Below are 25,147 nucleotides of genomic sequence, written 5' to 3' on the forward strand. Positions count from 1 at the left end.
GAATACCATCACATATTCCAATACAGAGATACTGCCTGTCTGTCATAATCCCCACTGGCGTCTCACGCTTCATGACAGACATGCCGTATCTCTGTATTGGAATATGTGATGGGATTCAAGGCTCTACTGACTATAATGGGCTTCGTCTTATTTCTTGCATGTGGGCAAAACTTTTCCCAGATGGAATATGATAGTATGCGGCACTATTTGCTCGGTGATTTCATGGCAGATATTCGGAGCCTCTGATGCAGATATGAAGATAGCCTAAATTCTTCTTGTTTACCAGGATAGATTTTAGAAAATTTTCACAGTAGTTTTTTGTGTGGTGGGGGCCTTGATCAGAGTAAAAGGAATCCTTTTTCTTTGACAACACATATAGCAAAGTTTTGCATATTCTACTATTGATTTATGCACAGTTTGTTGAAAAGTTATTGACCATTAAAGAGAAGCGAGATCTTGAAAATGTGCATACCTATACACAAGGGAAACCCACTAAAAGAATTAAAGAGAACCCTGCACCTATCCCTGTAAGTAGCCCTAATTTGTATTAACTGCAATGCACTTTTATGCAGCTGGTTGTATTGATTTGATTCTGTAACACAAAATTGCACAATCTGACATAGCAACCCAAGCCCATAATAATACGGCATACAGGGAGTACCGAAACGTAATATGGGCCTTTCTGCATTTGATCAGAAAAAAGCTGAAACCCTCAGTAAACGCTTGTGTTTTAGTAAATGGTGGAGTAAGACATTCCGCAGCCAATACAATACTGCACTCCCTTGCTGTTTCTGCTCGAATGTCATTTGGAATAGTTCTATTAAAATGCATTTTCCTCCAATTAGGGTTGTCACAGACCTGCAATTAGTGGTACTTTGCAGTAGCATAGCCCCATCTACTTGTAAATGAGGGATCATCTCCCAGGCAGATACCTGATTGAAGAGATGCTCTGTTCACCTTATCAGGCTGATCAGCCTCCATGCCTTGAGAGCGGTAACATAAGCCATGTTTTCCGAACAAGCGAATACAAACAGGACAAGCAGCAGCAGCAGGGGGCTCCGTCACTCATGCATATCTCTCTCCGGACATCTCACCCGCAGATGGACAAAAGTGTCTCTCAGGATTTTCCTTCCCCCATCCCGGATCACCACGGCTAGATACCCAGCTTTAGTTACCAATTAGTTTACCAATTGGCTGCAACGAATTCGATTGGTTTGTAATTAATTCTAGTCACTGGCGCACACGGCAGGACTGTTGGCGCCATCTCTTTGTCCTGATGACACTCTATACCAAGACGCCAGGACCCCAGGGCCCTGCACATCAATACAGCTCTCTCATTCACCTACAATGCTTCTTGCTGGTGCTGAAGCAGTGGAAATTGCTCTATCTATAGGATACACAAGAGCAGGGACCTGGGAGCCGGCAGACAAAGGTCCAAGTGGCCTCGTCTCTGAAGGTCGAATTGAATTTGTCAATCTGATACAAAAGACAAGGAAAATAGATGCAATTAGACACAGAGCAAAACTATTCTCCCAAGAAATTGGCATAGCTCATACCCAACGGCAAGGCCAGTCTGGCAAATAAAGTAATCCGGGGGAAAATCTGCCTGGTAAGACGTTACATAAAAGTGAATAGTCAGTGGAATCCAATATAAACGGATGAGGCAACTTCCGGTCACGGGATTTCTGAAAATATGTATTACTGAGACATCTACAGTTGTAAAATGAGGAATTTCACAGTACCGATGACAAATCAAAAATGATTCAAGGGGGACTGTAAACCATACAGACAAGATTTTGTTTAGTCAGTGAATAGGAAGATGATTGACTAGAACTACAATAGTGCCATCTACAGGTAAACACAGGGAATCACAGCAAGTGAAAATGGATTCCGACGGTCCTATACCCCTCGAATCTATAGCATAAACAGGTCAAAGAAGATTTTGCTGAACCTTCAAAGGATATTTGCTTATTAAGTAACTGGAAGTGACCATCCGCTCTCCACATTAAGAATCCTGTTGAAAACTTGCAATATATCTAATATGTGGGCAACCAGGTAAAGGGGTTTGGTTATTTGCAGTCAACAAATTTAGGGTTTTAGTATTATGCCCGAATGATTGTATGATACTTTTGGGTTCACATTTGCATTGTGGCTTCCCTCTTGATTGAGAGCTAGACGCTGCAATTCTAATGGGGGCATCCGGATTCCTGTCTTTTTATCAGCCACAATAGCACTGTAAGCTGCACCATTCTCGCATGTGAAGGACCTATTACTTAGTTCTTACTATGTTTTACTAAAAGGGCTTTCCAACATAAAAAAAAAAAAATCACAGAAAGCGGTCATATACTCACTGATATGCTGATATAAGAGGGTAGGCATATACATCACATATCCCTCAGCATGCAGACTGCTAGTTCTTACTATGTTTTACTAGAGTGTCTTTCCAACTTTAGATCAGGCGTGGAGAGACGCAGCTAGTGTTTCCATAGTAGCCTAGCAGGTATCGTGCATGGGTTCTGTTATTAGATAGTCTTGGGGTTTGGTACGGTTGCCTTGGAAACTTTACCATTGTCAAGGATCAAACCTGGGACCTCCTGCACTCCAGTCAGTAGCTCTCACTACTTAGCCATGCAGCCCATGACTCTTTGCCTTGTTCCCAGATCCTGCAAAACCAGCCCCTGTCTCGACCCTGCCTCTGTTCCTAATTAGGCTCATTATAAAAGCCGGACCCTGCCACAGGACAAGCGCGTGAGTATTGTGCTGTACAGCCTTAGTCAAGCTCTTCTCCTGCCTGCTCCTCTGCAAATCTAAACTGAGACCTACCAATACGGACCTCTGGTGTTCCTCCTAACTATGATACCCGCTTCCTACTTTGCACCACAAACTGAGACCTTACCAATACCGACCTCTGGTGTTCCTCCCAACCATGATACCCGCTTCCTACTTTGTACCACTAACTGAGACCTACCAATACCGACCTCTGGCGTTCCTCCTAACTATGATACCCGCTTCCTACTTTGTACCACAAACTGAGACCTTACCAATACCGACCTCTGGCTCTCCTCCGACAACCTACTGAACCTGCATGGCTACTACACCCATGGTTCCAAACCCAACGCCAGAAACACAACTGTCCAGCCTGCAATTGTGTCTGTCCACTTTTGATTTGAAGATCGGATGGAAGAGTAACACTGTAAACTTTAAAAGTTGCTATATTTAAAAAAAAAAAAGATTTGTGTTATTAGGCAATTTATACAAAAAGGGTGTGAAAAATCGGCCCGACAGGGATTTTATTCACGATTTGCAGGGATTCTCAGACCTGCTAACTCCTCCGATATCGTTGTACTGCCAGCGAAAAGTTGGAATAGATGAATGCCTACAACATTCCTAATACTGAACCTACCTAGCATACTATGATAAGGGTAACCCTGCTCAAATGGTGGCTCTTCGGTGTCCACCACCTTTCACACCCTGAAAGCCAAAACACGAACATCCCAACACAGTTCTCTCTCTGCAGTAATTAACTGTCAATCTAGTCAAGTCGGGTAGAAAGAGGCCAATGAGGAGCTCCCCAATGAAGTTTCTCCCCATTCCTGACTACCTTTAAAACATACCTCTCTGTAATGAGAGTGCCAGTCCATATATTATGATGCAAACAAATGACATGTTCTGTGTAGGCTTTAGTTACATAATACGGGATAACTCCATAAGGCTGCCTGTTCACGGCGTCGCGTCACAGACTGCTGCAGCCAATCACAGAGCTCAGCCTATAAACAGCACATCACACTGGAGACCGGCGGTGGCAGAACACGGGATGTGAGGACTTGGGTAAGATGAATTGCAGATGTTCCACAGAGGTAAATCAATGGCCACAAAAACCCCATCCTGTGTGGTTTTTGTGTGGAAATGCTGCAGTTTTGTCACACATTTCACCCAGTGCATTGCATGCTACGGATCTACAATCCGCACAGTAAGTCAATTCCCGCTGCAGATTTCTTGAACTCTCCTCCACAATGCTAGCGCTGTAAAAAGCTGCAGTGATTCCACAGCCAATTCTGCAGCAGAAAATCTTCACCATTTTCACTACGTGTAAAGGTACCCATAAGGATACATTCACATGGCGGATTTTTGCAGCAGAATCCGCATCAAATCTGCATCTCCTATGTGCCCCGTTACCTTCAATGTAAATCTGTGCCGCAGTCTATACAGTGCTGTACAAATCTGCTTAAAAAAAAGAAGCGACAAGTTACTTCTTGAAACTGATTTTGCACTATTTCCACTTTCGGGAAATTTGCATGCAGAATAACCCATTGAAAAGGGTTAAATCCATGCGCAGATCCGCGGGTACACAAGTGCATATCCACAGCTCAGCCATGGAATTCTGCAATGGTTTTTAAGGCGGAATGCATGGCAAAAAGTCCCATATGGATTCCACAGTACTGCCCTGACAGGACTATCCTGTTCAATGAAATCACAACAGAACTGCATCCCCATGCAAACCTTAGCAAACACAACCTTGTAACAAAATCTCTGAACGCATATATTAATATTTAGATATTACCTTGCACTCAACAACACTCTGGTCTGATTCACAAGTTACATAGATTTCATCCACAGCTCTCCGGAGATTGTCAAAGAGAAATGCCCAATATCGAGCCCGAAGGTCCACTTTCCGAGGAAGTCTCGTCTTGGATGGGCTCTTGTCGTGATTTTTGTCATTTGCAGAGTTAACATTCAATTTGCAGTGCAAGGAGCTATTCTGTAAAACAAAAGACATGACAGCATGGGACAGAAGCTGCGGCTCAAACACAACCAAAACATTAGGAAATGGACATATGCGAGAGGAAAGGTAACAACAGAAGACTTCAGAAACATAACGCTCAGGTACCAATATAAATGTTTGCCCATTCTGTGCCTTGTTTTTTCACAGTGCAGCTTTTTAACCACTTAACAACCAGAGTGTTTTGATTAAAAATGACCAGACGCTTTGAAGTGGAAGTGTGCACATGGTGGTTTAACAGGCCCTACTTTTTCATTGGCTACTAGAGATAAGCGAGCATACTCATCCGAGCTTGATGCTCGTTTGAGTATTAGGGTGTTCGAGACGCTCGTTACTCGAGACGAGCACCACGCGGTACTCGTCTCGATTAAACGAGCACTGACCATTGAATTCAATGGAGCCGGCAATACAGCCGGCTCCATTGAAACCAATGGGCTGCCGGCGAGTGCGGGATAAATTTTCGGGAAGGGCTTAAAAATATAAGCCCTTACCTGAAAATCATCCTAAAATGTGTAAAAAAAAAAAAAAATTATACTCACCTTTCCGCTGCAGCCAGAGTTCAGCCGCGTCTGTCCGGCAGTTCTCCTGAACTGCTTTCTGTAGTATTCAGCAGGTGGGGATTTAAAATCCCCGCCTGCTGAATGAGCAGCCTCTGATTGGTCACAGCCTCACCAATCAGAGGCAGCTCTCACTCACCCATTCATGAATTCATGAATGAGTGAGTGAGTGAGTGCTGCCTCTGATTGGCTCAGCGCAGGGACCAATCAGAGCCAGCTCATTCAGCAGGCGGGGATTTTAAATCCCCACCTGCTGAATACTACAGAAAGCAGTTCAGGAGAACTGCTGGACAGACGCGGCTGAACTCTGGCTGCAGCGGAAAGGTGAGTATAAATTTTTTATTTTTTTTACACATTTTAGGATGCCCGAAATGCAGCCCTGCATGTTGCTCCTCGCCTGCCCTATTCATTTCTGTGTTTTTTACATGACTTTGGTGATTTGCTAAGATTTTCACAAATGAAAACCTTAGCGGAGCACCAGTCATATACAAAAATGCTCGAGTCGCCCATTGACTTCAATGGGGTTCGTTACTCGAAACGAACTCTCGAGCATCACTGAAAGTTTGACTCGAGTAACGAGCACCCGAGCATTTTGGTGCTCGCTCATCTCTATTGGCTACCAAAATAAGTTTTGCATTACTTTTTGTGCGATACAAAAGTATATAGTTCCTATTTTATATACCAATATATTTTTAAATTACTTTTTGTACAATACCACTAGTTAAGAAAAAAAAATTTTTTTTATTTATAGGGGCAGATCTACTAATCCTAATATTTAGACAGTGTAAAATTAGATTAGTCAGTCTTAAGTATCACCAAATGTACTAAAGTGGCTCATGTCACAAAAGCCGATATAAAGCCCAGCAACTTTGACACGCTGGGTAGCACGCAAAATTGATGAATTATACCGTGGTGCAAGCATTAAACCACTGTAACCAGCTCATCATTAAAGGGGTTGTCCCGCGCTGAAACGTTTTTTTTTTGCCGCGGGACAACCCCTTTAAATCTGGATGTACGGTGCGAACAGGAAGCAACTGGTTTTATTTATTTTTCAAAAATTACATATGCTGAAACCAAGGCCATAATAAGCAGTCATTTGCTGGCATGGCAGCTGCATAGTAGTGTATTGAGGAATCATGAAAGCTTATGAGTTTACAGTGAAATGTAAAGCCCATCTATTACAAAACCTCTAAGAGAGCAGCCATGGACACACAGCATGGCACAGAGAGCAGAGTATTAGGAACTGCTAGTTCTATTAGCTTTATTCTTTCTTTGTCAAGAAACCAAACATTTATACAATCAGACTTTATTTTGCTGTGGAGTTTTACTAATTCTAGAAAACCTTACAGGAGCCAGGCAATGGTTAAAAAAGCAAACTGAGCCATATTCATTACTCTGATCCCCTGTCAATCCAGACAAACCATTGCCTGTTTACACCAAACAAAGCAACTAGTGAACAATTCTCACTCCTCGCCCTGTAGGTGACTGTGTTTACACACAACAACTGTCACTTACATGTGCTCTATAGAGCAACTACTAGTAATTATCAGGAAATTATAGTACCAGTGTTTCTGGTGGTGCAATGCGCCACACAGATCTGTTACATGCACGTCACACACACACAGCTCTGCTGCATACATTGTTAATCCCATACAACAGGGATCAGAAGCAGCACAGCACTGGAGATGAAGGACCTGTGATAATGTCACCGTCATGCAACGCCCCTGATCACATGACGGTGACGCTCATCCCAGGTAAATGACTTACATTCTCCGCTCCTGATCACATGAAGGTGACGTTATCAAAAGTCCTTCATGGCCAGTGAGGGAGTTACATGCTCCACCCCTTATCACATGACAGCCTGAGTTGCAGTGGAATACTAACAAACACCTAGCCATACAGCAGCCGTGTGCATACAGGATCTGTGATGATGTCACCGTCATGAGATCAGGGGCGGAGCATGTAAGTCACTCACAAACCCACTCGCTCACGCACAGATGAACAGGTCGTCGTTAGTAATTTGATGTGGATGATATTTGTCACGTGTAAAGCCACCCTAAAGGGCCATTTACATTGGACAATTATTGCTCAAAATTCATCCAAGCGGTAAAGTCTGCCTGTGTAAACGCTCTGCACGAGTACTAACAACCTTAGCGGTGACGATAGTGCTCGTGCAGACATTTAGGCCTCATGTCCACGGGGAAAATCAGATCCGCTGCAGATTCTACATGTAGAATCTGCAGCGGGTCCCTCCTGCCCCGCGGACATGAGCGCCGAAAATAAGAATTTAAAAGTATTTACCATCCGGCGCGGGCGGAGAAGATCAGCTGTTCTTCACGGCCGGATCTTCATTTTCGGCTGGCGGATGAATTCCTGACGCCGGCGGCACGTCACCGGCACGTCGCCGACGTGCCGCGCGCATGCGCCGGGCACATCCGCCGAGCCGAAGCAAGGAAGATGCGGCCGTGAGGAACAGCTGATCTTCTCCGCCCGCGCCGGATGGTAAATACTTTAAATTCCTATTTTAGGTCTCCCGCGGATCCGGACGGCTTCCATAGGCTTCAATAGAAGCCCGCGGGAGCCGTCCCCGCGGGAGACCCGCACGAAAATGGAGCATGGTCCGGATTTTTCCATGCTCCATTTTTTTTTAAATCCCTTTTATTGACGATCCGCGGGTATTTATCTACCCGCGGGTGGTCAATGCATCCCTATGGGATGCGGATCCGCATGCGGGAGATCCGCTGCGGATCTTAAATCATATTTTGCCCGTGGACATGAGCCCTTAGACAACTGTCATCCTGTGAAAGTTGATGAGCAGAGTCTTTAGGGACCTGGGCAAAGTCCAGCATAGGTGGGCAATCTGCAAACCTAATATTAAAATATATGTACATTTGTCAAAAAGCTAATATAAAGGTACATTTACACGGGACGAATGTCAGACATAAGCACCCAACAGCCATCCAACTGACCGTCGCTCCTGTGCTTTCACACAGAAGTGATATTCATTTCAAGAATGGTAGCGGACTGCTGTACAAAACTTCCATGGCCAACCACTGTATCTACGATCCTCAATGTTACATGTTTCTTTGTGCTTCTTCAAAAGAGCTTTAACAGCACATCTTGAAACCTTAGTCTGCTTTGAAACCTTTGCCTGAGAGAGATCTTGCTGATGCAGTATAACTACCTTATGTCTTGTTGCTGTACTCAGTCTTGCCATGGTGCATGACCTTTGACATGATACTGTCTTCCACCACCTCACCTTTGTAGCAGAGTTTGGCTGTTTCTCACCCAGTTTTAAGCTGCCTGCACAGCTGTTTATATTTATGACTGTGTTTCAACTGTCACCTGTTTGGTATAATTGGTTAATCATACACCTGACTGTAATTATACAAAATCCCTGACTTTGTGCAAGTGTGCCTAGAAGAACTGATGCTGTTCTGCAGGCAAAGGCTGCTCACACCAAACACTGATTTGATGTACATTTCTCTTTTGTTCATTCCTTTAGAATTTTGCTAATTGACAAAATTAAACTATTAACACTTCTATTTTTGAAAGCATTCTTAAATTCCACTATATTTAGTATTGCCGTAATTATACTGACCAGCAGAGCAAATATAACGTGTCACAATTACTGCCCAGTAAATGTCTGAAAGGCGCCCAGCCTTGTAACTTAAAAAGAACAATGTTCTATCCTCCAAAAGTAATGGAAAAGGGATGGAAACCTCGTCAAATGGAGATTTTATTGGTCTCCTTTGGAGTAACGAAGGTCAATGTTTCAGTTTGGTGTTCTGTCTGAATACAATGTTCAGTGATTCAGATGGAACCCAAAAAAGGAAAGTCACAGTGTACACAATAACGACGTGTGAATGCACCCTAAAGCTTTAACGAAGTCTGCCATGTGATTGGATTACGATACATTGTTATACATGGCAGTCATGCTACAAAAAAAATAAGCCAATCTGAAAGGCAAAACCCTTCAGACCAAATTTAATTTAAACAGAGTCAGGTGTAATTCAGATGAACAGGTTCCAAATCACAAAAACGTCATGCAGTTATCTGTATCGCACTTCAACCAATGATGTATAATCCAAGAATAATAGGTCAGCACGCAAAGCTTCCATAAAAAAAACTTTTCTATATTTGATTCATTACAATTAAAAAGATGTTTCAGTACAATAGAGATGAGTCTCCAATGTGCAGCAGACAGGCTGAAGGCAGGCATACAACATATCAGGTCCATAGAATTAAATATATGCTCAAAAAGTGCATGCATGCAAAATTATAGACCAACAAACATTTAATCATATAAAATAACACATCAAGCATACAAAGCATTGAATCTATGCATATAAGCAGCAGTACATAATATGTAAAGCCCACCTTACCACCTGCACCCCAACACGCGTTTCGCCCCAAGCTTCCTCATGGAAGCTTTGCGTGCTGACCTATTATTTTTGGATTGATTATGCAGCAGAGCGTGTGCTGCTGGTTGTGAGATGCAACCGTTATTTATTACATTACAATGATGTATAATGCAAACACCCCGCAAATTTTTTAAAATTTAATACAAATCTATTAAAAACCTATACAACTAGTCTCTCAGGAAACCGAATCAGACGTGGGACATGAGAATCCCCAATCTTAACTTATCTAAAACTTACACAAATCCCTGGCTACCTCAGTTTCCAGAAGACATAAGGAATATTCGGATTAACTTGCTGGAGCAAGCACATTTTTTGCACATAATACACTGTTATTTGCAGCTTAAACATGACTAAGACCCAAAGTGTAAAACAAAAACTTCCCAAACGCAGAATCATTATTACCCTTCATTGCATATATTACCACACACACAAGACAGGAGAAAGAAAAATACAGCCAAGGTCAGGTGATGTTCCATTACTGACACTTCAATTTCTACAAATATGTAAAATTGTCTTCAGGGGAAGAATTATCATGAAACCCCCTCTATCCCACAAAGTCAACATTTCCTAAAAAGATTGAGGAATAAACTTCTGTTGTGATGATTTATCCCCTTTGGATTAATGAATGTAAAATAAACATGCTTATCTCAGGCAGCCATGAAATATCATAAACAGTCCTCTTATTTCAATTAATCTTTCTTGCCTAAGACTATGGGTCTATCAACAACCCTAAGAACTCCCAGCATCGGCTTCCTGCTGCAAGAATGACTGATGAGCTCACTAATGCACCACTAAGTAAAGCAGGGGCCTTGTTATGCCAGCGCAGCAAATAACCTCAGCCTTGCAATCCCTATGTGCTGTTTACTGCATTCTATACAGGATTTAACCCTTCTCCAGACAAGGAAAGGACAGAACGTGATTAGTCTATAAATCGGACAGTTTGGATTGCTTTTTAAAGAGAATTTTAGGAGTTGAGAATTTATGATGGCGTACAGCATTGCTGGTATCTATAGTGGGCAGGTAAAGTCCCAGACATATTTTACCAATACAGAATGGGCAGAAGTATAAACTTTGTGCTGTTCAAACTTCAAATTTGAGAAATAAGACATACAATTAGGCCTCACAGGTGGAAAGAGGATTCCTACCTGGAAGGCGACTTCTTTGGGTTCATAGTTATTGATCCCAATCAGATGGACTCTCTGATAACCTGAGTTTACCATTGAAACTAGTCATTGGGAGACTTTAAAGTTGGCGTACACGTTTTCAGTTGATAAAAATGTATTTTCCAAGATATCAATTATTTTCTGTATTGAAAACCCTATCAAAATCAAAACTTGCAATTAGAGATGAGCGAGTATACTCGCTAAGGCTAACTACTCGAGTGAGTAGTGCCTTAGCCGAATATTCTCCCGCTCGTCTCTAAAGATTCGGGGGGCAGGGAGCGGCGGGGGAGGAACAGAGCTCTCTCTCCCTCTCTCCCTCCTGCTCACCGCCGCAACTAACCTGTCACCCGCGCCGGCAGCCGAATCTTTACAGACGAGCGGGAGGATACTCGGCTAAGGCACTACTCGCTCGAGTAGTTAGCCTTAGCATGTATACTCGCTCATCTCTACTTGCAATGTATTGGAGATCATGGAACTCTACATGAGTGACCACATGTCCATTGCAACATATAAAAAAAAGAAAGAAGACGAGCAAGGTGAGCGATTCATAGGCACTAAAGACCCCGGAGATGTCAGCAGGCCCACCACTGACCTGAAGAATATAAAATGGGAAAGTTACCAGTTTAGGAGGCTTGTGCGTTCCGTGGGTTCCTCTCTTAGGCTTTCCACATGGCCACTTCGTTTTCCCTGTGAAAAAGACATAAAGCATACGGGTTATTTTCTCTGTTGCCTGAGCACAATGAGGGTTATTTAGCGTCATGATCCGTGAAGACTATTAGAACTTTTCATATGTTATTAATTGTGAACCTCCATATTCATATTCATTTATTACTTTTCTGGGTAAAAAAATATTTATGTGAGTGGTCAAAGAGAAGTCGCCATATAGACAGACTATCACTGATCTGCCTGCTTGTGCCATGGAAGTGTTAGGCTGGATTCCCACGGGGCAGAATTGCCACAGAATTTCCGTGTGGACTTTGGACTTTCTGCTTGGAAATGACGCCAGCAATTTTTATCCCGGGATAAAGCAGCAAAGTGGACGAGATTTGCAAAAATCTTGCCCACGCGCTGCAGAGAAGCCGTTACAGCCAAGCCGCACTGAAAAACAAAGCTGGGGCATGTCAATTTTAGCCCCGTATCCGCTCTAGCCACCTCTCCTCTCTATGGGGAGAGACGGCTGCAGCAGAATGCAGGCAGCAAAGCCACTTGAAAACCTGGCGAGTTTTGATGCGGCCGCACTGTGATCATTCCACGAGACTTCTGAGGGATTTTTGCTCAGTGGGAACCCAGCCTTACAAGGATTTAGTTGCTTAAAAAAAAGTCTGGTACCCATAATACAACTCTGAGCTACATAGTTTCAAAGACACGCAGTATTTACCTTCTTAAAGGGAATGTGTCACCTAGACTTGTTTGACTAGTTAATACTAATATTTTTATTTTCTGTAGGAGCAGCCATCTTGCCTAGGCCGAAGCTCTGCTCTGCAGCCACATAAACTATAGACCGAGCTCAAACAACCGTAAGCGTAAAACGTATGGTGGCAAAATTGTACTGAACATGACAGCGTATCTCTCACATGCTGTCATGCGCAGTCCACCTATTTTTTTTTGCTTACATTTCCTGCGCCATTGATGAGCAATGGCACATATACACACCGCCCATACACAATGTAATTGTTTATGGAGACGAGCATATACGCGCCCATAGAGAACATTTGTCTCTATCTTGCATATATACGAGGCAAAATAGAATATGCTGCGTTCTTTTTTAAACTCGTGTATTTCACAGTTACAACATACCAATGTGAGTGGAACTGTGTAAAGAAATGTAATTGATTTCTCAGAGTTACTACGTATCACACGGGCGTACAGCACACAAGTAATATGCGGTAAGTAATGCCTGGCATCACGCAGGATATTTTGGCCTTGCATTTTCCCACAGGATCGGTAATTGCTCCCTGAAAGGAGGCAGAGATCTCTTGCAGCCACCCGCCTCCCTTTAAAGTAAAGAGGCAGTGGTTCGCAGATGGACTGCCTGTTTGTACAGGATGATTATTGTTTGGTTTTTAATGTATGCATAAAAAAACAACGAACCATAAGTGAACGAATCATCGTTCGATGTTCGATCATTGTGCAAGTTTACACTAAATGATTGTTTAGTTTTGCACGATTCAACGATTACCTGGACAATAATCAATCCTTTGGTGGTCAGTATGAAAACTACAAGCTCTGCGAATTGTTTTCAAACATAGATAATGACATGGACAAATCTTGTTACTCTTTTCATACTATCCGGGTAACTTTTGTTAGTGTTGCCTGTTATTTCACATTTTAAGTTTTCTTCTCCTTTTTCTTTATGGGATATTACAGATTACTATAAGCGATTGGAGACTGTGGATGAACATACTTTATCTATGGTCATACAGAACTCAATCCATCATGATTAATGAGCAGCTCAGCCTGTTTTTAATCGTTCTAAAATGTAATTAAGAAATGTATTGATACTTCTTCTCTGCCTGCATTTATACAGAACTGAAGATGTAAGATATTGTTTTTGCCCCGCAGGTTGATGCCGGTGGCAACTGTGCCATTCTTTTTCTTTAATTCTGCTGATAGGTTCAATTCTAAAATTTTATCACTAAAAAAAAGTTAAACGTTCTAAAGAATTTTTGGTGATGTTAACGAAAATGTTTATTTAAGCAATAGTTCATTTTCTGATGATACATTCGCTTTAACCGCAGCTTGCCTTATTTTGTGAATAAAACGGCTCGACTGTTCCATATGCAGAAGCACAGGAGTTAGTCTAAGTTACTAACAAACTTTTTACAGTCGTCTTTATAAGCAATAGGCCACACTTCTACCTCCAAACACAAATGAGACACTAAAAACTGTATCAGGAACCGGTCTGCTTACAATATTTAATCTCTAGAAGAAAACAGATATAAAGGAATATAATCACGTACAACGATAACAACAAGTTCTAGTGCTCTACATCATCCTGTCACATAGTAAGAACACCAGGCAGGCAGAGGCCATGTGATGGTTTATTCATGGCTGTACAGTTCAAAGGATATTGATTGCCCAGAGATGTATCCCATTTTGTGCATTGATTTTGTATTCTCTTCCCGTGTAACCTGACCACTGACAGCCCCTTGGAAGGAGATGTATTTCCCATAATCAATATATGACCCAGATCCAGGGCACTTCCAGTGCTGGCTGAGGTAACAGCACAAAATAGAAAAGGAGGCCTTATTACCATGTTATGTCCCATTACCGTAAATTACCAATCCCCATCACTATTGCTTTTAGATTTCTCACATGGTCAGGCTGCATAAGTATCATGGAAAGGCATTGCCTTCTGGAAACACATTCCCAAAAATTTATTGTAATCACTCTGTGCGCTCAATTCGGGTAAGTAAATGTCATGTGACCCCCCCAATCTAGAACCTCGGAAGTCGAGCAACACCTTCATTTAATCAGGCACAGAATGGAGGGAAGCTCAAATGTACACGTAACTCTACATTCACATCTATGCAAGTTACGGAAATATGAAGCAAGCTTGTTTGTTGTTTCTGTAACTTCTAAAGGCATCAAGGCAAAATGCACACGGGCGTATTTGCATTGCGGAATCCAAAGCGGGCGTCCACCTCCGGATTCCGCAGTAAACACTACCCATAAACATGCTATGGAAAATGGCTTTTCCATGTCCATGAGCGGAAATCAATTGCGATTTTCCACTCAAAGAGGAAAAATCTCAGCATGTTCTATTCCAGCGCAGATTCCACATGAGCAGCTTCCATTAAAGTCAATTGAAGCCTGCCAATCATCACTGCGGAAAGGTCGTGGAATCTGTGTAATTTCCTAGCGACAATGCGGCACAATCTGTATAGCGCATGTGCGCTGGCCGCACATCCGCAATACAAATCCGGAAAGGGACACGGGTCACCGGATGGGCACAGAGTCGGATTCCGCTGCAGGATCCCGCATGCAAAATCTAACCTGGACGCGTGCATTCGGCAAAACAAAGAGAGAAAGGCAACTCTCACACACAGTGTCAGTAAACCACTGCGATTTTGATAACTCATCACACTGCAGCGCTTTTTCTTCCGGCTAAAAGCCATACAGCTGAGTGAAAACCAAATGAACCCCATTATAGTCAATTGGGTCCGTTCGGCGCTGTTCAGTTCCATCCTCAGACGGAGCCGTTTGGCCACAGGGATTCCCCTTTCCTGCTTCCCGAATAGAGCAGGAAAGTGGAACCCCGGGAGTAAGTGTGAAACCACCCAAACATACTGCCACCCTCCATTTACCCTCTACAATAGACTTCCCAGGTTCTACAACTTTATAAGCACCTTCATTTTCTTTGCTCTCCAGAGGGACACTCCAGGCTATCAGGTTTCTAGCGGTACGCCCTTCTTCAGCCACAATCTTCCGGACCTTGTCATGGCTGTTAGATCTTTGAAACGAAGCCTGCAAATCAAACACACAAAAATAGAAATCTTATAAGTAGCCATCAGAGGAAATTAGGCAGACAATACAACAGGGGTAGAGAAGCAAGTTCTTTGTAACACAGAATGTATTCACATAGGGGCAGGAAACGAATAACCAAGGGGCCACATAAAATGTACAGACCTGTATTATAGCTACAGCAGAAAGACAATGAACATTGGCGCAATATTGGTTCTGCCTATCAAACATATCCAAGCTCATTTTGTGAGCCTTACCTCTGGAAATCCAAAGCAAAGTGCCAGTACTAACTGCACAGTAAGTTCTGCTCTTTTTGCAAGCAGGTTTATTGTCAAAAGGGACTAAAGAGTTAAAGGGGTTTTCCAAAACTTTACCAATGATGGCCAATCCTTAGGATAGGACAGGTGCAGAAAAGCAAGAGAAGGGTGGAGCAACCTTGGCGTTTTTTTGTGTATGGTCTAAAGCAGTGGTGGTGAACCTGTGGCACGCAGAGCCCTCCCTGCTGGCACACGCAGCCGACAGCCACTCCCCACTTTATTGAACACCGGCAGGGGCCGCAGCTCCCCTGCCAGTATTTACTAGGCAGCACTGATCCTGGTGTACACTGACGTCAATACGTAGCCGGGATCCTCCTCCCCGCACCCCTGATGTCTCCTACTTGGTTCCATTAGAGCAGGGGAGGAGGCATCCAGCAGCACACTGACACCTGGGATCAGCGCCAGCAGCAGCGCCGAGGAGGGGGGGGGGGGTAAGTATATGGGTCTGGGGGGGGGGTCACTTTTACTACTGGGGACCGCTGTGGGATGTCACTATTACCACTGGGGCTGCTCTAGGGGGTCACCGTTACCGATAGGGCTGCTCTGGGAGGTCACTGTTACCGCTGGGTCCGCTGTGGGGTGCCACACGTGGTGGAAATGCTGCAGAAAGTCCTCAGCGGAAATTTCGGTGGTAAATTCTGCAGCATTTCCGCATCCAAAAGCAGTCAAAATCTGCACGCTGTCTATTTTGAAACAGCCTTGTCCTTTTTAGAACGACGGGGGTAAAATTATGTCATGATAAGCCTCGCTCCCTGATATGTTGGCACTTTGTGATAAATAAGTGAGTTTTGGGTTGCAGTTTGGGTACTCAGTCTCTAAAAGGTTTGCCATTCCTGGTCTAAAGAATATGGTAGGACCGTGAAAATAAACAGGAAGGGTGATCTAAACAATTCGGAAGTGCTGCTGAATCAGAATAACGCCACACCTGGAGGTGGTTGGCATGAGGTGAGCCCAAACACAAACAGGAGAAAACTAGTAAGTGGCACAATCTTCCACTGGCAGATCTCCTACTGAAACTGCAGTGTCTATATACACTTATACGTATATGAAAGCTGCAGATGACGAGCGGCACAAAATTTGTAATCGAACTCTATTACAAAAATGATTGTCATCCCAGAATACATGCACTAAATGGAAAAAATTGCCCTCCCAAAGGAGCCCATAGCTTCTCAATCAATAACCTTTTGACTCAGTTTCTAATCTCAAAAGCATTGCAGGATTTATCATATAATCCCAGAATAATCAGACATCCTACTGACAACAGAGGAACAGTATTAATTCCTGATAAACTTCTGTATAAACGTGAAATTAACCAAATGTTGATTTATATTCATACTTACTGTAAAATGTTTTTTCGGGGACTTTTGGATAGTCATAAATATCAGATCATCAAGGGTTCATAGCGGAGGACACTCAAGAATCTGATATGTGAAGAGGCCGTGGTGCTGCACCCTCTTTACTGCATATCATGTCATGGCAGAGGTGCCTGATATAGCAGCTCACTCTCTTGGATGACACTGAGCTGCTCACAGGCCACGTAACTGAATGAATGTCACTGACCAGCCATCCACTGTGGCCTCTTCTAACAGCTGACTGACAGGGAACCTGGGTGGCAGCCCCAGGCTGATCTGGTATTGATAACCTATTCTGAACACATATCATCAACATTTTAGTGCTGAAGATTCACTTTAAGTTCCGATCCAACTGAACAGTTAAAAACGTCCTTGTCATGACTATTACAAAGGTGAAGCAAAGACGTGCCTCAGCATTGAAATACATTCACTACCCAAATAAAATTCCATAAGAGTTGTATTTACTGGGGGGGGGCTGCTGATAAGTCTTTGGCTTTGTGTTCTTTCTTTGTTTCTATGGTAACGAATGTTACATCACATGAAAGCCTTGTGTGTCTAATATATGTTTTCAAACTTTTGTGTTTGTAGCTTATGGTAACAGTGATCTAGGGACGCGGGAAAACAAAATGGCGGAGTCTAAGGCGATATTCACAGCAAATGAGAGCAGAGGAGGGATAAAATTCTTGTTTCTGCAAGGAAAGTCCGCGAAGGATATTCATGGTGATATGTCGCAGACATTGGGGGATCAATGCCCTTCATAGTCTACAGTTAAGAACTGGGTTGCCAAATTTAAAACGGGCCACTTCAGCACCAATGATGAGGAACGTCCTGGACGACCGAGAGAGGTTGTTGTTCCGGAGATCGTTGATGCTGCGCACAACCTCATACTGGAGAATCGGCCAATTTCAGCTAAAGGAATAGCAGACATCATGGGGATTTCTCATGGACATGTTTGTGTCATTATCCATGAACATTTGAACATGAAGAAGCCATCTGCAAAGTGGGTCCCCAAATGTTTGACAACAGATCAGAAAAGCATGAGAGTGAAAACTTCCCGGTCCATTTGTCAGCGTTTCCGGACTGATAAGAACTACCTGGATCGACTGGTCACTATGGAGGAGACCTGGATTTATTTGTATGACCCTGAAATCAAGAAGCAGTCAAAAGAGTGGGGGCAGAGTGGTTCTCCTCGCCCAAAGAAGTTCAGGGTGCAAAAATCAGCCACTAAGGTGATGGCGTCTGTGTCTGGGATAAGGAGGGCGTGCTGCTAGTGGTCTACCTTCAAAATGGTTCCACCATCAATGCAAGGTATTACATTGAACTTTTGGACCAAAAGGCACCGCAAGCTATCCAAAGGAATCTTGTTCCTGCAAGACGACACCTCCGCTCACACTGCACAAGCAGCCACGGCAAAACTGGTGGAGCTAGGCTTCCAGCTGGTTGACCACCCACCTTATTCACCAGATCTAGCTCCCTCCGACTATCATTTGTTTCCAAAAAGAAACACCTCAAGGGTACCAAATTTCACACCATTTCTGATGCCACGGCTGCTACGGATGACTGGTTTGAGATGAAACTTAAACTTTCTTTTCTTTTTTTTAACTTTACAAGATCGCTGTTATCCACTGGATAGCAGCGATCATGTAACCGGGAACTGCATACAGCGGCTCTTAGCGATATCTCTGTGCCAGAGAGATTTTAAATTTCCCGGGCCGCGCGCCCTTCTGAGCATGCGCCTGAAGTATGACATTAGGCGCGCATGCGCAGAAGGCGCCGTCAGGTCCGGCAGCCAGAATGCCGCGCAGCATCGGCAAGGACGGGGGTGAATACTTTCAGCTGCCCTGATTTATCAGGGCCGCTTAATCTTTAACTTTTATTTACTTTTCATTGAGTTTCATTTACCGAATGCTGGCGATCATGTGACCGGGAGGGGGGTGATCCCGCGGCCCGGGATGACAACATCAGGTTGTCGGCTACCTCCGGGAGCTGTCACGTCCACAGCTTGCAGGGTTTTAATCCCCGCAGTAAGCATGTTTTTACGTCCCTGGGGATTAAAGCCCAGCATGTCAGGGCGTAAAAACACTATGGGGTTGTCACTAACTGGTTAAGTTGAAGCCATGGCTTACGTACATGTCTGTATTTAATATACTTGTAGGAAGTACAGACGGAGTTGTTTTCTGTTGCATTTGAATTTGTGGAGAAGTGACATCTGTCACATCTTTCCTGTACAGGGCCCCACACTAAAAAAATAATCTAGGAGCCATAGGTTCCTAAACTGAAAACTTAGGAGCCAAATAACATTTTTAGTTGTCAATTTTAAATACATGTATAACTAATGACACATAAATAAGACTAATTGAAAGCAGCACCTTACATCCCTCTTCTCCTGACTCTGCCTTTCTGCTTGAGACCATACTATAACACTGTCTCCTATGTACAAGAATATATCTACTATAATACTGCCCACCTATGTACAAGAATATAACTACTATAATACCGCCCCCTATGTATAAGAATATAACTACTATAATACTGTCCCCTATGTACAAGAATATAACTACTATAATACTGTCCCCTATGTACAAAAATATAACTACTATAATACTGTCCCCTATGTACAAGAATAAAATTACTATAATACTGCCCTCCTATGTACAAGAATATAACTACTATAATACTGCCCCCTATGTATAAGAATATAACTACTATAATACTGCCCCCTATGTACAAGAATAGAACTACGATAATACTGCTCCTATGTACAGGAATATAACTACTATAATACAGCCCCCTATGTACAAGAATATAACTACTATAATACTGCTCTCTTTTGTGTCGCCACATTCCAAGAGCTGTATTCATTTTTTTTTCATTGCCGGAGCTCTAGAAGGGCCTGTTTTTTGCAGGATGAACTCCAGTCTTCATTTATCTAATTTTTAGGAACATGTAAAATTTTGATCGCTTTTTATTCCCTTTTTTCTAGAGGCAAGATTAACAAAATCTGTAATTCTGCCATGTTTTTCATTTTTATTTTTCACTGCATTCTCTGAGCAGTATAAATAATGTATTAAAGTAAATCTACAGGCCAGTACTATTATGCCAATACCAAATTGTAATAGTTTTTTTTTCTTTTTCGCTACTTTTCCACACTTAAAAAAAAAATAAAAATTTTTATCGCTGCATTCAAAGACCCCTAGAATTTAAATTTTTTTTATCAATGGAGCTGTGTAATGGTTTTTATTTTGTGGGATGAGTTGTACTTTTTATTAGTACCATTTGTTGATCTGTGCAGCAATTTGATCATTTTCTATTCCGTTTTTTGTAAGGTCAGATAAATTAGCTATTTTTGCCACATTTAAAAAAAAAAAATTCCATGCCGTGCACACTGCGGATTAAATAATGTAATAACTTCCTCTTCTGGGTCATTACGAACGCAGAGATACCACATGTGTAATTTTGTTTTTAATTTTTTACAAAGTTAGGGCTCTTTCACACGGGCGTATTTTTCAGCAGTATTTTGTGAGGCAAAACCAGGAACGGGTCTAAGCGGAGGAAATGCAAATCTTTCTATTCTACTTTCTCTCGGTAAGTTCTGCTCCTGATTTTGGCTCACAAAATACTGATAAAAGATACGCCCATGTGAAAGAGCCCTAAAGGGAGAAAGGTGGGGTTTGGGTGTTTTGATTTTGATTTTTTTTTAAACTTTTTTTTTACATTTTTTGCCTTTGGGGAACTTGCATAATACGTTTCTTTAATTCTTCTAATAAAAAAGCATAGCAGAGTATTAGACAGACTATGACGCTCAGACACAGTCTGAGCGTCATAGCCTAATTTAGCTGGCAGACCCGGAGGCTTGAATATAGCCACAGAGACCCATCAGGACCCCCTGATCACATTGCGGGGGGGGGGGGTCCCATGGTGACAGAGGGAGGCCCCTCCCTCTGTCAGCCCTTTACATGTTGTTGTCGCACAGAGCATGGCATGTGAAGGGTTAAACAGCGGAGATCGGAGGTTCTCTGTTCTCCGCTGTAAGAGCTGGTGACCGGCTATCGTCTGACAGTCGATCTCCAGACCTCTGTGAAGTCAGCACCCCATCTTTCAAAAAAGGAAAATTTTTTATAAGTTCTGGATGCACCCCATATTTACAACTTCCTCGCTGATTTTTAGATGCCGGATCGAAAAATTTCAGTTACGTGTAAATAAATTTTGGGGGAAATCCGGCCATTTTATAAGAGTTCTGGGTGGCACCTCAAGAGTTCTGAAGAAAACTCTTAATGCTCGAAGCTCTAGAACCCATATTTACAAAGTTCTCGCTGTTTTAGTAATATCATTTTTGGAAGTTAGCACCGCAGAGATACATTTGTTGATTTTTTTGCTTAATTGGCTAGAACTACTTTAAAAATTAATTGGGAACTCTAGAACCCTTTGGGGTGCATCAAGAACCTATGAAAAAATTAACTTTTTTGAAAGATGGGGTGCTGACTTCACAGAGATGATCTCCAGCTCTTCCTGCCAGGGGAACATCAGCCGGCTTCCGACAAGCTGATGGTCTCCATGGTAACATGTAAATAGTGCAAGAGTTAAAAAAAAAAGAAGCGGGAAGTTGCCAGCAGATCGGCTATATCTTACAGCTTCTTTTTTTAAAGTCCTGCACTGGTTCTCTGTGGGACTGTGCAGGCGGTGTGTGAGTAGAACACAATGCCACAGCTTATTACATTGTGCTCTGCAGCTCCCATAGTGATACATAGCCCGGAAAACTTTTGGCTATATCACTATGGGCAGTGGAGCTAGTCCTGGAAAATTTCCGGGCGTGCCACTGAAAGGATTAAAGACATGGCCCTTTTTTTCCCATTTTCGTTTTTTCTTCCCCCCCTTTTAAAAGATTATAACTCTTTTATTTATCCATTGAAGTAGCTGTGTGACGGCTTTTTTTTGCTGAACGAGTTGTATTTTTCAATTATACTATTTCATGTACCATATAATGCACTGAAAAACTTTTTAAAAATTCTAAGTGGAGTGAAATGGAAAAAAAACCAAAATATTGCCATGTTTGGGTGTGTCATTTCTACGGCGCACAAACTGCAACAAAAATGACTTGATAACTTTATTCTATGGGTCAGTATGATTACTACGATACCAAATTTATATTAATTTATTTTAAATTATTTTCTGCCGCGATCTTCTCATCGGCATAACATTTTTTATTTTTTCGTCGACATAGCTGTGCAAGGGCTCAGGTTTTGCGGGACGTCCTGTAGTTTCCGTTGGTACGTCCCCCAACGTTGGTTCCGTTGGAGTATATACGACTTTTTGATCGCTTTTTATTGCATTGTTTCTTGGAGACGGGGTTACCAAAAAAAGCATAACTCATTCTTTTTTTTTTCGGACCATGTTCACCATGCGGGCTCTTTTATGGATGCAGCAATAACAAATATGTATTCTTGTTTTATTATTGAGATTCTTTTATTATATATGGCAAAAGGGTTTTTTCTTCTTTTAAACCTTAATTAACTTTTATTTTTTTAATAATTAGCAAAACGTTTTTGAACTTTTTATTTTAGTTCCCTATGGGGACATGAATAAGTAAGTGATGCTGTGATCGCTCCTGCAGTATGATGTAATGCCATAGCATTACATCATACGGCGATCAGACAGGTATTCTATCACGCCACTCCCAGGGCATAGCTTGATAGGCATTCTACTATGACAGCCCTGGGGTCATTTAGAAGGCCCCTGACTGCCATGACACCCCACGGCTCCCTGCGATCTTATTGCGGGGAGACGTACGGGACCCCGGAATATTGGCCGGGGGATTCAAATGCCGCTGTCAGAATTGACGTCGGAATTTAAAAGGTTAACAGCTCCAATGAGCCAAGCGGCTTATCGGAGCCTTTGCGGGCAGCTGCTGGCTGTAAGAAACCGCGTTGCATAAGGAGAGATCACCACGCAATCTCTTTTCATGCATACCCTGACTCTGCAGGACGTAACTGTACATCCTATAGCGTTAAGGGGTTAAGTCTCCTCTCAGCCTTCTTTTTTACAAGCTAAACATTCCCAGATCCTTTAACCGTTCCTCATAGGACATAAATTGAAGACCGTTCACCATCTTGGTAACTCTTCTCAGTTTCTCTGTCTTCTTTAAATTGTGGTGCCCAGAACTGGACACAGTATTCCAGATAAAGTCTGACCAAGGGCTTATTTCACACAAGCGATATTCTCACGCGAGTTTTGTGCGATGTGCAAATATGAAAAACATTCTTCCAAATGGACTTATTCATACGAGCGATTTTTTTCTCGCAGCATGTTCTATCTTTGGGTGTTCTCTCAGAACGCCTCGCCTATTGCTTTCAATGGAACCTTAAAAGACATCACATGGCACTTGCATGCCGTGCAATGTGATGTTTACCATTGAAATCAATGGGAAACACTTGTGATTCTTTGACAAGCATGAAACATTCGCATGAGGATTGCAATTTCACATAAGTGATACGAGCCATTTTTGAATAAAAAAATGCCTCATATCACTGTGAACAACGCATGTTGTAAACGTAGCCTGAGGCCTCGGTCACACGGGTGTTTTTTCCCGCGATTTGCGGATGCGCATCCGCAAATCGTGTGACCGGGGCCGAAAAATCGCCCGAAAAATCTGCTCCTAGCTGCGTTTCATTAGAAACGGGCCGGAGCAGTGCAGCGCTGTCCAGCGCATTGAATTAAATGGAGCCGGCAACACAGCTGGCTCCATTGAAAGCAATGGGCTGCGGGCGATCTGACGATAAATTTTCGGGAAGGGCTTAAAAGTATAAGCCCTTCCCTAAAATTCATCCAGAAATGTGTAAAAAGTAAAAAAAAAATATACTCACCTTGTCCCGGCAGACGGAGTTCAGCCGCGGCCGGCCCGGCAGTTCTCCTGAACTGCTGTGAGTAGTATTCAGCAGCCGGGGATTTAAAATCCCCGCCTGCTGAATCAGCTGCCTTTGACTGGTCACAGCCTCACCAAACAGAGGCAGCTCTCACTCACCCATTCATGAATTGGCTCAGCGCAGGGACCAATCAGGGGCAGCTCTCAGCTGTCATTCAGCTGAGAGCTGCCTCTGATTGGCTCAGCGCAAGGACCAATCACGGGCAGCTCTCAGCTGAATGACATGAATTCTTGAATGGGTGAGTGAGAGTTGCCTCTGATTGGTGAGGGCTGTGACCAATCAGAGGCAGCCCATTCAGCAGGCGGGGATTTTAAATCGCCGGCTGCTGAATACTACTCATAGCAGTTCAGGAGAACTGCCGGCCGGCCGCAGCTGAACTCCGTCTGCCGGGACAAGGTGAGTATATTTTTTTTTTTTACTTTTTACACATTTCTGGATGAATTTCAGGGAAGGGCTCCATTGCCGGCTCCATTGAATTCAATGGGCAAACATCATTCTTCTCTGCCACAGCTGTTACAGCTGTGGCAGAGGAGAATGATTTGTCTAGTATATGTTCTCAATGGGGTCGGCGCTGCTGCCGCCGGCCCCATTGAGCGCATATAGAGAAGAGAACAGGAATCGCAGATAGGTGCGATCTGCGATTTCTGTTCTATAATTTATCGGACGAGCGCATAAAAAGCGCTCATGTGTCCGATTCCATTGCAAAGCAATGGTTTTATAAAATCGCATGCGCAGATTGCACGGAAAATTGCCCATGTGACCGAGGCCTAAGGCTGTTTTCCCACGGCCAAGAAAATCGCAAGAGATTTGTGCATTGAGAGACGCACAAATCTTGCACGAATATGAACCCCATCCTTTTTAATGGGGTCATACACGAGCAATTTTTTCCGGCATAAAAAAAAATAGCGGCATGTCCTATCTTTGGGCATTCTCTCGGAACACCTCACATTGCATCAGCCATTGTTTTAATGCGGTCCGATCAGCGTTACACGGCGTGCGAGGTGTACGCAAGTGCAATGCGATGGAAGGTTTACACATCGAAAGTAATGGGAAACACTCTGCAATCCTTTGCCGCAGCTCGCTACTTCCCAGAAGTGATGTGAGGTGGTTTTAACACAAAAATGCCCCACATCTGCAAGGACATCGCATGTTGGCCGATATCAGGCCGAA

General features: G+C 43.0%; 1 protein-coding gene across 2 annotated transcripts in view; it reads right to left on the reverse strand.

Annotated features, from left to right (window-relative positions):
* The window catches only part of SCAPER (S-phase cyclin A associated protein in the ER), a 218,932-nt gene that overhangs the window by 188,870 nt on the left and 4,915 nt on the right, over positions 1–25,147 (reverse strand). For both annotated transcript variants that reach the window (XM_066592259.1, XM_066592258.1), the window contains exons 2-4: positions 15,274–15,391; positions 11,544–11,611; positions 4,562–4,759 (exon numbers count right to left, since the gene is read on the reverse strand). In XM_066592259.1, the coding sequence (XP_066448356.1) occupies positions 4,562–4,759; positions 11,544–11,611; positions 15,274–15,391 (384 nt within the window). The remainder of the gene's footprint in view (positions 1–4,561; positions 4,760–11,543; positions 11,612–15,273; positions 15,392–25,147) is intronic.

This window comes from Eleutherodactylus coqui, chromosome 2 (genome assembly GCF_035609145.1).
Source record: "Eleutherodactylus coqui strain aEleCoq1 chromosome 2, aEleCoq1.hap1, whole genome shotgun sequence".
NCBI lineage: Eukaryota > Metazoa > Chordata > Amphibia > Anura > Eleutherodactylidae > Eleutherodactylus > Eleutherodactylus coqui.